The sequence below is a fragment of the Hermetia illucens genome, chromosome 3 (assembly GCF_905115235.1).
Source record: "Hermetia illucens chromosome 3, iHerIll2.2.curated.20191125, whole genome shotgun sequence".
NCBI classification, from domain to species: Eukaryota; Metazoa; Arthropoda; class Insecta; order Diptera; family Stratiomyidae; genus Hermetia; species Hermetia illucens.
The window spans coordinates 82,912,999-82,929,858 of NC_051851.1; the positions used below are offsets into that span (position 1 = coordinate 82,912,999).

The 16,860-nt window shown below is 43.2% G+C and overlaps 1 protein-coding gene across 1 annotated transcript in view; it reads left to right on the top strand.

Moving 5' to 3' along the window:
• Window positions 1-11,401: 11,401 nt before the first annotated feature.
• Window positions 11,402-16,860, top strand: part of LOC119651358 (phosphatidylinositide phosphatase SAC2) — a 40,294-nt gene continuing 34,835 nt past the window's right edge. The window contains exon 1 of the mRNA XM_038054922.1: window positions 11,402-11,571. Coding sequence (XP_037910850.1) covers window positions 11,475-11,571 — 97 coding nt within the window. The 5' untranslated portion in view covers window positions 11,402-11,474. The remainder of the gene's footprint in view (window positions 11,572-16,860) is intronic.

A 16,860-nucleotide genomic window follows, 5' to 3' on the forward strand; every position in this document is an offset into this window, starting at 1 on the left:
GCGCAACGGAGACGTTGTGTTGTGTATGCGCTTATTGTGCTTCGTTGCACAATATTTTTCAGCTGGTGGCTGAAATGTAATGAAAAGGTAGAATTACCAACCGCATCCCCGGAGGGGGTGGAAAGTTTGTAGAGGAGGTAAGGAGTGGTGCCACCTCTTCCAACCCGGTGAAAAGTCGACGCGCCCATCGCCCTTAAACTGTTATATTCATTCAAAGTGGGGTTCTTTTTCGTCAGCATGGCTAAATTGGATTTTCAGGCCTATCCCGTGAGGAGGACAGAATGGGATGGATATGTAGAAAGAAGAGAAAGATTCTCTTTTTCTTACCCTCAAGGACTGGGGCGGTCACCATCCCTTTAAACGATAGGGTTTAATTTTGAGCCCTATTCCCGCAGTGGTAAAGGATGTCCTCTCTCTCTGAAATTTCTTCCGCCTAGTGGGGGTGTTTCGGTATCATCATGCTAAGTCGGGTTTGCTAATCATACCCCCGGAGAGTAAGAGTGGAAAGAGGGTATATAGAAGGAGAAAAAAATGTCCGGTTTTTCCACTTCTGTTAAAGTTACGAAACCCCGAAAAGGGTCTATTTTCGAATCATAAATAAGCTGGTAGAGTAATTATCGTCCCAATGAGTAAGGGGGGCTACAGATGGGGCGACCCTCGTGCCCCTCTAGCATTTTGATGCCATGTTACTCATATCGTTTCCAACTTGTATCTAATGTTTGAACAAAATTTCGCCAAGTGTATGGGAAATACAATTGCACAACGCGACGTTGCGCATCGCTTCGTTGCGCAAATTGTTTGACAGTGTATGTATAAGTGCTTTCATTTGAATTTGCTTATGAAAATGTTCGAAGTGACCACACTCCATTGTTGAACAATAGAAGGATTTTTCACTGAAATTACGTATTGCCTTTAATAACAGTCTGGTTGATACCTTCACAGCAGCATTACTTAATTTAGAATTTAGGGTGTCTTTGTAAACAATTCTTCTTTTGTTCAAATACCCTCAGGGAAAGTAGCCCAATGGGTTGAAACAGAATTATCTTGCAAGACATCGTCTCGGCGCGTAACGGTCGGCGTCCATAAGTAAATTTTTGTATTGTATTTTACTGCGAAGGCCTAGCTACAATTAAAAGTTTATTCTGACTCCCCCTCGGGCACTACCTTTACGTGGTGGGGGAGCCTGTAGTAATATACTACTACACTAAGGGTGTCTAAAACATGAATATGGAAACGAACGATTTAAACTCTCCAAGTGGATTCGGAGTCTGTGACTTAATCCACCCGCGACCATGAGAAATCATGTCGCGGCCAAGGCGCGGATTTTGGAGCCCTCGCCACATTCATACCCCCCTATAGAGAAATCCATAGAAGGCATGCTTTCCGGCTCAGTGGAAAGCTTGCATTTAGTGCGGCGAAGTTAACCAGAAAAGAAAGTAGGGTAACTCTCAACTTGGGAGAAACTGGAAATCCGACTACGGCCGGCCAGTCCGCGGTACTAGAGCGCAAATCTACCCGCAAACGGAAGAGGAAGTCTCACGCAGAAGGGGAATTCGGCCTCTAAAGAGGGGAGATTACAGGCTGAACCCTGCCTGTCAGAACCTTCTCCTTCACTCTTACCGGAAAGAGCGGAAGAAAGGGAAGTTGGTGACGTGGACGCTACTGGTTGAAGGCCTGTATGTGGAAATGGATCCAAGCGGCCCGGACACCGTGAACCTGGAAAGGCTAGGCCGCACTAGGTGCGGTAACGTTCAGAGAAATCGGACGCAAGGAGGCAGAATCTCCGGTGGAAGAGGGGAATCAACTGAAGAGCCCGGTTAGATCCACCCTGGATGCACCAGACTCTTCTGTTAGCGGTAATGAACGCGAGAAGCGTAAGACCAACACATCTATTGTGGCCAACCGTTTATTGTGCTCCGCACTAGGGCTTACATCCAAGCGTCTCGAGGGGATTAGGATCAGCGAGAGAGATCTCAATGAAACTGGTCTCTCCCATAGGAATACGGACACGAAAGGCGGGAAGGAAGAGGACGTATGTGCAAGCTGCAGCCTCTGCTCTGACTGCTGCCGTGGGAGTTTCCTCCATGAATGGCAAAATGTCAGAGGCACAATTTACCATCTTCCAGGAATGCCTGTCGAAAAAAAATGCTGGAGCCTGGAACGAAGTCACGATTTAACAATCAAGGCTTTCGCGATGGGCTTCTCAATTTGGAGTGCACTGACGAGACTGCCTTAAAATAGCTCCAGCAGGCAATCCCGGCTTCGGTTCCGGGGGTCGGCCCAAGTTCACTATTGCGAACACTGAGCTACGCCAGACAGAACGTGTCGGATGTTGGTTACCAGGCCCTCGAAGGATGGCAGATTACATCATCCGCATGCTGGCTGAACTGAACTCGGCATGGACTTTGGACACTGGAGGGTAAAATTCATGAATGCCAGGAAGGACAAATCTACAAACGTGGAGGGTTTCAACTTCGTATTCAAACTGGACCAAAAGAGTCTGAATGTGCTCAGGGCAAGTCACCATATGGTGCTCTACTTTTTCCTAAATAGATTGAAATTCAGTTATATCAGGAAACTGTAGAGCATCATCTTCATTTTGAGAGCGAAGGACAATGATGGTCTGGACTTACACAATGTTGAGCAAATTGCAGCATCTTCGGTGCGCTCTCCCACAATAGTGCATACAATGGCGGAACCCCCGTATGGGGGTTCGCATTGGTGAAGGGTGTGTGTGTGTGTGTGTGTGTATGGTGGAGGAGAAGCTATAGCTTCTGAGCACTCAGGCCGTGTTGGCCCATTGTACTCGCCACCCCCGTCTAACGGAATATTCCGGATTCGTTAACGTATCGCAGGATTTTCGTTAGTAGATGTGATGCTACCCGTCGCAATTGGAGAACATCGGCACCAAAGATCTGATGCCTGATGCGTCCATAAGCGGGGCATTCACATAGGAAATGCTCCGTGGATTCCGCTTCCTCATTACAGGAGGGACACGTATCATCTTCGGTCATTCCTATTCTGAACATATGCCCAGCTAGTGAATTATGGCCTGTCAAAATGTCCACAATACACCTGCAGGTCCTCCTGCTTTTCGATTGGATAAACTTTGCGGTACGTATGTTGGGTTCTGGCAGGAAAAGTTTGGTGTGTCGAGCAGCATTTAGGCTCTACCACCTGTCATTATGGGAAACTTGTTCCCAGTTTTTGAAAACAGATTTAGCCAATGCTACTGATACCCCAATTGCTGGCTCCGGTCCCGGCATAGGGGAGATTGACCCCTCTTTCGCTAAAGCATCCGAGATTTAATTTCCCTCTATGCCACAGTGACCAGAGTAGCTCCACCGTATTGAATCTAGACATAGAGTTCAAACGGTTTCTGCATTCCTAAACGATTTTCGAGGTGATGAATGCCCTCAGTGCAGCTTGACTGTCACTGCAGATTGCTATACGCCTGCCCTTCAACCGCTCGTCAATCACCCAGTTTGTCACCCTTAGGATCGCATAAACTTCGGCTTGAAAAATCGTTGCATATTGTCCCAAAGGAAAAGCCCACTTCTCGTTTTTATTCGAGAGGTAGACTCCGGCTCCAGAACCCTCTTCTGTTTTTGAGCCATCGGTGTAGAAGACTTCCGTATATCCCGCCACGCATTCCTCTGGGTCTTCCCAGTCCTCTCTACGCTTCAGGGTAACTACATATCTTCTACCAAACAGATGTATGGGGACACGAGAATCGGAAGGCATTGTAAGAACTGGATTCAGTCCTCCCAGTAACTCTTCCAATGCTCTGTGCCCCCCACATCCGTTGTTTTCCCTTAGATCTAATCGAATTACCCTATGAGCTGCTCTCATTACAGTGCTTTGAATAAATATATCCAGTGGCTGCAAATTAAGTAGTGCATTCAGAGCTGCGCCGGATGTCGTGCTCATGGCACCAGTGATACCCAGACAAACAGTTCTTTACAGTGAGGCTAGTTTACGGTGAAAACCTTTTTGTCCCACCTTAACCCACCACACTATGGATGCATATACGAACATCGGCCTAATGATGGCAACGTATATCCACATTACGACATGAGGCCTGAGTCCCCATGTCGAGGCAAAGGTCCGTCTGCACAGCCCATAAGCTGTGAGAGCTCGTTTCATCTTTACCTCTACATGTTTGTTCCAAAGAAGTTTTTTATCTAGAGTGACCCCCAGATATTGGGCTTCTTCGGAGAATTGAAGGGTAGTACCCCTCATCTCAGGGAGGCAAAGTCCGTCCAGTTTTCTCCTTTTTGTGAATAAAACCATTGTGGTTTTATTTGGATTAACTGAGAAACCATGTCTAAGGCACCAGCTGTCTATCAAATCAACGGCACGCTGTATATTCCTACACACCGTTCCAAGATACCGATCAACAGCAAGTACAGCCACGTCATCAGCATAAGCTTGGCTGTGTATTGGCAAATTTTGCAGTTCGCATAGCAGTGAGTCGATAAGCATAGTCCACAGAAACGGCGAAAGCCCACCTCCTTGGGGGCAGCCCTTCGTTGCTTCCTTAGTCAGGTAGCAATCGACCCCTACCTCAGCGCACAACAATCTTTGCGTTAGCATTGCATCCACTTAATTAAAGCATCATCAACACCATGCGCTCTGGCGGCATCACAAAGTTTTTGAAAAGGCGCACACACAGTGGTGAAGGGACTGCACAGTGAATTCTACCTGCTAGTAACTTCTCCTACACCTTCCAAGGAACATGCAGAAGAAAGAAAAGCCAGAGACGTGAACGGAACTGACTTGATACCAGTTCGAGTAATCGAATCTATGCAAACCAGACACCGCAAACCGGTCAAGGTACTAAATGGAAAACAAAAGAATACTCTGCGGGATTAGATGATATTTTTCATAGATGAGGACATGGGAACTTTGATACCTGCATGTGCAGCTTTTCTCAGCGAAATCAAACACGAGTGGATCGAGTCTCTGGCGGTACGGTGTGAGGGAAACCCCGTCACACGCGAACTGCGGCATACGCTTCTGAGTGTTTTCTATAACACATTAGGCTAAATTTACCTCGAAAAACATAAAGATTGGTCAAATCAACCTGCAGCATACCAAAGTCTCCTCGTATCTGTTGACAGCGAGGCTGACTAAGCTGCAGGACTTCCCCTATATTTTTCTGGTGCAGGAGCCGTGGGTTCGATTTAACAGAATCTGTGGCATTAGATCTGTAAAGGGGGCTAGGATCTTCTACGACGAAAAATCCATAAGACTGAAAGCTCGTCGTGATGTCAAGACGGTTAGCGGCAACCATGCTGAGACAGTACTGTTCCCAGGACTTCCGGTCATCATACAATACCAGATAAATGGCGAGAGGAAAACATCATAGTTGCCTCCGCTTATCTACCCTATATTCTTTGTATCCTTCACCAACGCAAGAGCTTAGGGATCTGAGTATACAGAATCAAGTGGTCTAGTTGTTAGGGCAGTAGCCAATGCAATCCAAGAGGAGAGAAGCTATTTGATTTCATCACTTCAGCTGGTCTTGTGACTGCAAACCGAGGGTGCCCCCCTAGGTTCGTGGGACCGAGAAAAAGCGACTAAGGACTCCCTGGAAGATGAATTGGAAACTCTGAACTGCACACTTTTAGAGAGCTATAAAGAGGTTTGTTCTATTTCCCGAGGCTAAAGCGGTAAAACGGTTCCTTGGTGGAACCGGGAACTGCAAAAACTCAGGAAATCAACTAGGCGATTTCCGAACCATGCTTGCAAAAGTTGAGAAGACTGGTTAAATTTCAGGATTTCACAGTGTCGTCAGGTTATCGAAACGAGACTCCTTTGGAGCATACTGTGATGAACTGGAGGGCGAAAGAGAGACTTCAACACTGTGCAGAATCCTTAAAAGGGATGAGTCGGCTAAGCTGTAATCTGTTAAAAAAGCCGAGGGTACCTTCACGAGCTTCAGACTGGATTCCGTACAGACCCTCCTGGAAGTACACCACCCGAGAGAACGGGTGAGAGAAATCGCAGGGGAGAGTTTAAGGGTTCTTGCAACCCCTTCAACACGCAAACGCTGCAAGGGGAACACTGCAGAAACTGTTGTTACCCATGAAAAGGTGAGAGCTGCCATGCTGTCCTTTGAACATTTCGAAGCACCTGGCATCTACCCGGCAATGCTAAAGGATAGTATGGAGCACTTAGAGCAGCCTCTAAGAAATATTTTTCGAGGATATCTTGCTCTGGGCTAAGTGCCTTCCTCTTGTTAAAAGGTTAAGGTAGTCTTCATACCGAAACCTGGGAAAGATAACTATTCTAATCCAAAGAACTTCAGACAGATCAGCTTGACTTCATTCTTGCTGAAAGGTTTGGAGTGACTGGTGGAGCGTCACATTCGTGGAAACACACTTAGGTCGCACCCACTTAACGAAAACCAACATGCTTACCAGCGTGTTCATTCTTTGGTTACAAAGATAGAGGATGCAACTTTAAATGGTGAGTACGCGATGGGGGTGTTCGTGGATTTTGAAGGGGCGTTTGATTGTGCTCCTTTTCAAAAACTTTGTGAGGCCATCAGAGCGCATGGTGTTGATGATGCTTTAATTAAGTGGACTCATGCATGCTAATGCAAAGATTGCTGTGCGCTCAGGTGGGTGTCGATCGCTATTTAACAGCAGAAGCAACGGATGGCTGGCCCCAAGGAGATGTGCTTTCGCCATTTCTGTGGAGTATGCTGATCGATTCACTACTATGCGTACTGCAAAATTTGCCAATACACGCTCAAGCTTATGGTGATGGCGTGGCTGTTCTTGCTGTTGATCCTGATCTTGGAACGGTGTGTAGAAATATACAATGTGCCGTTGATTTGATAGCCTCAGACATGGCCTTTCAGGTAATTCTAATAAAGCCACAATGGTATTACTTCATAAAAGGAGAAAACTGGATGGACTTTGCCTTCCTGAGATGAGGGGTACTACCCTTCAACTGGTGAAATATCTCGGAGTCACTCTAGATAAAGAACTTCTCTGGAACAAACATGTAGAGGTAAAGATGAAACAAGTTCTCACAGTTTATGGGCTGTGCAGAGGGACTTTTGCTTTGACATGGGGACTTAGGCCTCATGCGGTAATGGGGATATATACGTGGACCTCATTAGGCCGATGTTCGTTTATGCATCCATAGTGTGGGGGGTTAAGGTGAGAGAAAAGATTTTCACCGTAAACTAGCTGCACTGCAAAGAACTGTGTCTCTGGATATCACTAGTGCCATGAGCACATCTGGCGCAGCTCTAAATGCATTACTCAATTCGCAAGCCCTAATATATTTATTCAAAGCACTGCATTAAGAGCTGCTCATAGGTTAATTCGATTATATCTATGGGGAAACAACGGATGTGGGGATACAGACAATTGGAAGAGTTATTGGGAGTACTGAATCCATGAATTCTTACAATGCCTTCCGATTCTCGTGTCCCTATACATCTGTTTGGTAGAAGATATGAAGTTACCCTTAAGCATAGAGAAAACTGGGAACCCCCGGAGGAATACGTGGTGCGATATACGAAAGTCTTCTATACCGATGGCTCAAAAACAGAACAGGGTTCTGGAGCCGGAGTCTACTTTTCGAATAAAAACGAGAAGTGGGCTTTTCCTTTAGAACAATATGCAACGGTTTTTCAACCTGAAGTTTATGCAATCCTAAGAGCGGCAAATTGGGTGATTGACGGTTGAATCACATCGCAATCTGCAGTGATAGCCAAGCCGTATTGAAAGCGTTCAGTAGTCCTTCAATCATCTCCAAAATCGGCCAGAAATCGTTTGAACTCTATCTCTCTATCTCTATCTTTAGAATATGGTGAAGCTACTCTGGGTAGCTGGTCACTGTGGCGTAGAGGGAAATGAAATCTCGGATGTTTTAGCAATCTCAATCTCAATCTTAGCATTGGCTAAGTCTGTCTTCAACAACAAGCTTCCCACAATAACAGGCGGTGGAGCCTAAATGCCGCTCCACACACCAAACTTTTCTTGCCAGAACCGAACATGCGTACCGCAAAGTTGTTCCCGTCGGAAAGCAGGAGGACTTACAGGAGTATTGTGGCATTTTAGCTGGGCATATGTTCAGAATAGGAATTATTCAAGATGATACGTGTCCCTCCTGAAATTGAGGAAGAGGAATCCACGGAGCATTTCCTATGTGAATGCCCGCCTATGGACGCATCAGGCATCAGATCTTTGGTACCGGTGTTCTCCAGTTGCAACGGGTAGCATCACATCCACTAATGGAAATCCTACAATACGTTAACGAATCCGGAATATTCCGTTAGATGACGGTAGCGAGTACAACACGGCCTGAGTTCTCAGAAGCTGTAGCTTCTCCCCCACTACACACCACACAAACGTTTATTCCAATGCTTTGGCTATCGTAATTTTTGAGATATTGTGGTTTTGTTTTGTAAAGGCAGCAATTTTTTTTTAGAATTTAAAATGCCTGTGGCAGCTAAAGCGTTAAGGAATCGAAAAAACTAACATTTGTTTGAAACAACCTGTTTATGGCGGTAGATCTTCCAATGTCGATGCACAATTAACCTCGGACCTAATACTCCGATGGTTTTGCAATTTATCGAGAATATTCTTGAGGAAATGTGTTTAGGGAACATGTAATAATTTCTTTTTTTCGATTTTCCCGACCATTACAACTTTATATAACTCCTTAATGCGAATTAATACATACATAATCGCATCCAGGAACCACGAATATGCCTGGATTAGTCAACCTAACGATGAGCTTGTGAATCCTGTCCATCTTATTTGAAAAATGTACAATTCAAAAAAACATATAAATCTATATATATAAAAGAACGGTTGAACTGATTTGGCTGAAAATTGGTGGAGAGGTAGCTTAGAGACGGACATAGGATACTTTTTATGCCGTTCGACCGCGTTTCCGTGAAGTCACTATAAAACATCGTCTAACAAAAGCGCGTCTGACATGGAACAGCAAAACGCAAATGACAGCTAAACTTAATTTTGTCTATGGTTAAGTAGTAAATTTGATAATACAAATCATCACTAATTTGTATTCTCTTTGAATCATCATTAACAATGCCGCGACCAAGACGATCGAATCTTTCCCGACAAAGTCGTAATGCAAGAAGGATACGAAACATCGCGAATGAAATGACTGAAGAAGCACAATGAATTGCCCGTGAAGAACACCGCGTTAGTATGGCTCGACTTTGCGCTTCTCAATCACAAGAGCAAAACGTCATCCCAGCGTTTGCATTGGGCCAATGAACGTTGTTTGCGAGTATTGTGGCGCATTGAAGTTTTCCGGAGAAACGCCCGGGTTGTGCTGCCTTAGTGCTGGCAATATGGAAGAACAACTTGATCGACGTCAAGAGATCAATGCGGCACTGAAAAGAGCAATTCTTCAAGATCTTCAGCAACTACTTCATGAACATCATGCGTTGGTCAGGCTGTTCAAGAGTGCTTTGGAACGCATGCCAAATGATGACTACAAAGTTGTGATCAGAGCAGATAAACGACCATCTGGAACACACGAACGCACATTTAACGCTCCATCAATAGATGAAGTTGCCATCCTGATTGTTTGTGAAAACTTCGAAACACGCGATATTGTGCTTACAAATCGCGATACTGGGCAACTGCAACAAATATATGAAACACATCGTTCATATGACACTTTGCAATATCAGCTGATGTTTCGGCAAGGAGAAGATGGATATTATTTTAATATCAAAATGATAAATCCATTGAATGGTGAGTATCAATATCATATCGTTTGATTTTGGTTTACAATAAAAGACTAATTACACTGCTTACTACCAGGAAAAGATGAGGGGTTGGTTGTATAGATAAAATTGGACAAATGACGCAACCGATTTAAAATCATTTATCTTCACCCCTGTATAATTATGCTAAAAATCTACAGAGGTACAAAATACTAAATCTAATATTTTAATTTCAGATGAAGAAACTACAAAGAAAATTAGCTTGATGAATTATTACGCATATCGTTTGATGTTTCGTCAAAATGCTGACAACTCTTTGCTGCGGTTTCGTCGATTGTTTCAGCAGTATTGCGTTGACATGTACGTCAAAATAGAAAGTGAGCGTTTAACTATCATTAGATTGAACCAAGCCACACTAAATTGTGAGGAGTATGGACATTTACGTGATGCAATTGGTACTGAAGGAAATGCAGCTAATATTGGTCGATTCGGTTCCAAACGATATCGGAAATTAACGACGGAGACCGTCACTGGCAACGGTGGTTATCCACTGTATCGCCGTAAATCACTCGATTATAACGGTCGAACTATCCAACAAAAGTGAAAAGAATGGATTTCGTTGTCGACAACAATTGGATTGTTCCATATTCGCTACTTATTTCCAAAACGTTCAAGACATATTGCAACGTCGAGTATTGCAATTCAGTAAAGTCCATAAAATACATTTGCAAATATGTCACGAAAGGCAGCGATATGGCGGTTTTTGGCATCCAATCCTTCAATACCAACGATGAAATTGCGCGCTATCAAGTTGGTCGTTATGTGAACTGCAATGAGCGATTTGGCGTATATTCGCATTCCCTATTCACGAACGTCATCCTACTGTTGTGCATTTGGCGTGCATCTGGAGAATAGTCAACGAGTATATTTCACGACTTCGAATGTTGTTCAACGTGTTGAAATACCTCCAGCGGCAACATTGACCAGTTTCTTTGCGATCTTCCAAAGCGATCCGTTTGCAGGAACTTTGGTTTACTCGGAGATGCCACGTTATTAAACTTGGAATGCTTCATCAAAGAATTTTCAACGACGCAAGCAAGGCGTGTGTGGTTAGGTGCTTAATTGAAGAGTGCAAACAATTAAAGGATCATTGAAATACTTGATTAATAAAAAAATTAACTTAATAAAATCAAAAATCTGCTTATTTATTGCCTCTAAGACGGAACAAAGTTCGCAGGGTCAGCTAGTATATAGATATAAAAAAGTTACTCATGGTTCACCCTTTATAAAAGATATTTATAAAACATTCTTTCTCTGGTTCGGGTCACTCTTACAATTGTGAAAGCACGAAAAACATGCATCCATCTAAAGCTATTTTACAAATTGTCATTTGCGTGATTAATGGCAGTTTCGATTTCAAAACCAATTATCCTGCACGTACCCAGCCACACTTTAATTGCTCATAGTTCACTGAAATAACATTCATTAATTGCTAATAACTCGGTTCTTCCCCTTGGACCGCAGAACGGCTCTTCCCGGTTTTCGAACAGTTTGGCCGGAACTCACCACACCATCCACTCCCCTCCGAGAGGTTTCTCTGGAAATCGCTCACGGAACGCACCCAATTGGCTGCTAGCGAGTGGGCAGTTCTCCCCTGTTTTCATTCGAGTAATGTCATTCGGTCGGGCTGGTGTCCAAATCCTCAGTCGTCGCGTGAAAATTCCCAGAAAATTCTGTGAAAATCATGGAAGTTTTCCAAACCGATAACTACTACATTTTCGTGAAGCGTGAGAAGAGCCTGTGGTGGCACCGAACGACGTCGGAGTTTCAGTTGAAAGCAGGTAAATGCCTTGAAAATGTTGGTCGAGTTGAGTCTTTGTTTGGAGTGTCGAGCGAAAAATCGAGTTGGTGCGAAAACGTCAACGCCAGTGGAGTGGAAAGCGTGAGAGTGAGTCAGTGTGGTGGAAAGAGTGCGAGCGCAGACGGATTCTGGTGTAGTGAGGATGGAAACGGGATTTGGAGTAACGTGCGTTGGAGTGGGCGACATGAATGAACGTTTGTTTACTATCAGTGAAATGTCAACATTGCTTAGCGTAAGGGCGTTCTCCCGGCGACTTGGGAGCTCGTGGCGCTCGCCTGATAATTTTTGTGTGATTGATTATGCACGGAGCGCCTAAGGCAGTGTGGATCAATGGAATTAGTCACGACTTAGTGGTGTTCTTCCGGTAGAATGTGTACATTTTTCAATGAAGAATGAAACGGAGCAATTTCTAATGAGAATGGATACTCTTGGATAAATAATGCGTTAAAGTTTTAGAGTAATATTTCGCTTATTTGTTCGCTAATTAAAAATAAAGCCTTCAAAGCCCCTGTGTTGACTTTAGGAATCGAGAAGAAGCACAAGACTCCTGGGAGCTTATTAAGACTTGATGATCCGACTTAATGCTTTCTTGATTGATTCCTTCTTTTCCAATAAAGAAGCCAAATATTTTCCGTATTTTTTTCTTTTGGTTTTTGTGGAAGACTTGTCAGGCTGTATTTGATGCAAAAAATTGCAAACGTATCAGATGTCGTCAATTAAAGCGACTTTGTCTAATTCTCAGCTGTACGTCTTAATTTCAACGATTTCTTGTATGAATTAAACACAAAATCTTAATTTTTAATTACTTTTTTTCGTTTCTTTTTAATTTTTATTTTTAAATGGTGGAGAAATTGCAAGAGAGGCGTTTTCGTTGGTCGACGATTGTTTTGTAACTTAGATGGTGATCCGCGAACCCGTCGAATTCACCCACACCAAACTTATGACCGAGAGAAGTGGCGATTCCAGTAGCGAACGAGACAAAACCTAATGAACAAGAATAGCCTAAGTGCAAAAGCACTTTGTAGTGGTTTATTGTCTCACCTTACGATTTTTAATATCCTATTGGACCATGGACTGTTATTAAAAATTGGATATTGGAGAAGGGAATACTGGGTAAAGTCTACTTGTCATATTTCTTCTTCTACACCTTTAACAGAACAAGTAGAAAAAGGGAAGTTAGAGTCGTGAATTGAACTGGGTTGATGCCACTTTGTTAATTCGGATCTGCACAAACCCGACTAGGCGAACTAAAGAAGGCGATAAACGGAAATAAGAATAATAATATTTGTAGCCCCCATAATATTGTCAGCTACAGGTATTGTACCTAAATCCCTCACGGCTTCCCTGTCCTGGGACTTTTGCACAGTCTGGTTCAAACCATGCAGAAGTACCCCATTCTGCATACGTGCTCGATGTTGCGGGTAGTTCTCGACGGATTCTCCCACTACCACCAGCGCCCCTTTAATTTTTAAGTAGGTAGGATCGTCCGAGCCTAAATGTACTTAGTGCTAGTTAGGTAAAATCTGCCGAGATTGTGATAACTCGGAAACAATAATTGTTGGCGCAACAATCCATATTTTATCAAGGCCTTGAAGTGCGTTAGAGTATTTCATTCAAGACTATAACGGTACACTAAAGTACACTGTAGGAGGCGATGTGGTTAGCATTGCGCTCGTCCGAGATTATTATCTTGGTTCGCCTCAGGTACTCATTCACAACTGAGTTGACTGGTATCCGACTTCAAAAATGACGATAACAAATCTCTCTGCCATCAGTGAGATTTGAACCGTGACCTTTTGCTACGATAGCCCAACCACTTCAGCCATCTAGAAATAAGAATGCTTTGCGTTAAGAGATGAGGTACATTGAGGGGCATGGGGATTTCCAACTGCAGCAATTTACATTGATCATTAGAGGATCGAGTCTTGGACGACACAGTGTGAGGGAAAACTGGTTACACATCGACCATGGCATACGTTTGTAACTGTTTCCTACAACATATAAGATTATGTTGAAAAGCATAAAAGTTAGTCAAATTAACATGCAGCACGTCAAAGTCTCTTTATACCCCCGGCCTTGCTGCCATGATAACTGAAAAAGCTGAAGGACTGCCGTTGTCCAAATTGTTAGAGGCAACTATACCGAGACAATTCTGTTCACAGGAGCCAGTCACGGTAATCTTTCAATACCAGATAATTGGAGAGAGGAAAAACGTCTTAGTTGCTACTTCTTACTTACCCTATGATTCAAGTAAGAGATTTAGTAGCGTATGCATAATCAAGTGGTCTTTAACTCTTAATAGCTTGCGAATCGAATGATAAACATTTTTGTTGAAGGAGTAGCAAATGCAATCCTAGAGGAGAGAAGCGGTTGGATTTTATCGCTTCAACTTGTGGTTTGTAGTGCCACGAAAAAGTGTAATTAGACAAGCAGACTAAGGACTCCTTTTGTGATCGAAGCACAATTGGTAACTCTTAATCACACACTTTTAGATTATTCTGAAGGGTTGTCCTATTATCAGAGGCAAACGCGGTAAAGTAGTTCCGTGGTGAAATCGAGAATTTCAAAAATTCCCTAAATCAACGAGAAGACTTCTGAATCGTGGTTGTAAAGTTAATAAAAATGAAGACTGGTTAAACTTCAGGAGCTTACAGCGTGAATATATGAGGCTCGATAAGCGCTTGAAATGAGACGCCTTTAGAAGCTACTGTGTGGAAGTGGATGTCGAAAGAGAGACTTCAAGGCTTTGCAGGGTCCTTAAAAGGGGTTAGTCGGCCAAGCTAGACTCTGTTAGGAAACTGGATGGAACTCTCACGAACTACGAAGTTGAGTCAGGTGGAACCTCTCGAAATTACACTATCCGGGAGAACACGCTACAGAAGCGAGAGGTGGCAAATTAGTGGATTCTCCAAACCTTTTAACACGAAAGTATGGTATGGGAAATTGGAAAACTGCGAGAGCGTAGGTTATTAGTAAAAAAGAGGAGCTAATATACTATTTTCTTAAGGTTTGAAATCATCTAGCATCTACGACATTTATCCAGCGTTGCTAAAAGGGCTATAGCTCAGCTAGAGCGACTTTAAAAAATATTTTTCTAGAATGTTTTGCTCTGGGTTACGTATTTACCTTTTTGCAGAAGGTTAAGGTAGTCTTCATACTGAAGCCTGGGAAAGATGATTATTCAAACACAAAGGGCTTCAAGTAGATCGGTTTAACATCATTTTCACCGAAATGCTTGGAGAGGATCGTTGAGCACCACATTTGTGAGAAGGCGGTATGTTCGTATCCACTGAATGGATACCAACATGTTTACCATGGATGGAATTATATTGTTGGTGTTATATTGTTTTTCGGTTAGTGCAGGATGTAGTCGCGAAGGAGTGGAGAGAAATCGTAGACACTCCATTGTGATTGTTAGTCATAGATGTTAATATAAATATCGTATATTTTCAATTTGCAATAATATTTTGCTTTCCTAGTTGTCATGAGTCAATTAAATTGATTTAATCAACAATGGATTTAATTCTAATAAAGTGTTTTAAAATTTATGCGGGAACAAATGCAAATCATCTTTCAAAGTGCGCCACAAAGTGGTTCCACTGATGCCAAAATGCTGTTCGTGGGGAAGATACGGCACTTTCTGGTTCTGGGCAACGTTCTCTCTGATCGCTGCAATCAGTTCATTGGAACGTCTTAGTCGTTGATGAACGGTATGTTGACGATCTCCCACTGTTCCGTAGTCAACAAAATTCAAAACCAAACGAGGGATGGTATTGTCAGACGATTTTTTCGACGATATACACGTTAAGTTAACACAATTCAACGGCTATTTTCAAAGTACATTATCACTATTTTGGTGCGTTGTTTGTGAAATGGTGTTTCAAAAACATGTGTAAATCAATTGGTTGGTCAATGTCAAAGTTATTCAATGTTTTTATACCAACATAAAAGATCGCGCATCCTGTATATTCTGGCGCAGTTGCCAATAAAAGACTGTACGGCCAGAAGACCCACTTCCATTAGTACCAGCAATGCCAGCAGACAGTTCAAAAATGAAGTCTGGAAATTCTACTGAAAATATACCGTTCTTGTTTTTGGTTGGCCGGATATCCGCATGCGCGCAGAACATCATCCATACTAAATAGGCTTCCCTCCAGGCAAATCAGTAACAGATCCGCGGTAAGCGTTGGAAAAACTATTGAAATATACGAGGTCAAATAAAAGTAGTAGGATCATTCTCGAGAGCTTTCACCATCAACAAAAGTTTAAAACTAGGGGATGTCCTATCGTGTATCCTTTTAAACCTGGTTGAAAATCACAACCGACGATATCCGGGCACGGTTGCTAGCAACCAGCAGATCCTATTTCAGCGTACAAAAACTGTACGGCTCGAAACGTCTCACCATACGGTCAAAGCTCTTACTGTGGGAGACAATGATCGTGCAAGCTCTATGTCGCTTGCGAGAGAAGAATCCTCTGAAGAATTTTCGGTGCCCTATAAGAGGATGGACGATTCCGCAGCCTATATAGCAACGTCCGGTTGTAGATAAAATCTGACCTAATAACTTGTAATGGGCGGGTTATTTAATCTATATGGGTGAAAATGATCCAGCCCGGAAAGTCTATAAAGGTAATATCTCTGATAAAAAGAAGATATAGCACACAGGATGTCAGCTACCGTTACAGAGTTTCTTGCTAAGGCAGGTCTAGATCGTTACGCTATTGATGACAATGAACGTGTTTGCCAGGGTGGAAAGTCCTGTGATTCATTCGTGGGAGGGGGATGCAACTCTAATTAGCGAGTACGCGATGGGGGTGTTCGTTCCATTTGACTGTGCGCCGTTCCAAACACTTTATGATGCTGTCAGAAAGCATGTGGTCGGAGGGCGAGGAGGGATTCAATAGATGTCATCTTTCCTCAAACACCCCGACTACGCAAGTGACATCTGCTGGCTCCCTCACTGAGTCATAAACCTCAAATGATTATGAACCTGGAGAAGGTAGCAAGTAGAGTCGGGCAAGTCTGACAGGAAACTCTTCCTGTTAATGGACAGATATGGGAGGTTTCGGCCAATGTGTATATTTAGAGAGCATTAGTTCTACCGACGATGCACTGAAATTGATGTCGTTGCATTGTGGACGCTAAATTGGCTTTCGCTGTTTTGTTTAAAATATGCAAGTGCAACTATCTCAATAGCAACATCAAGTTGAGGTTGTTCCGTGCCGATGTTTTCTCTGTGCTACTATATAGGAGTAGTCGATAGAACGC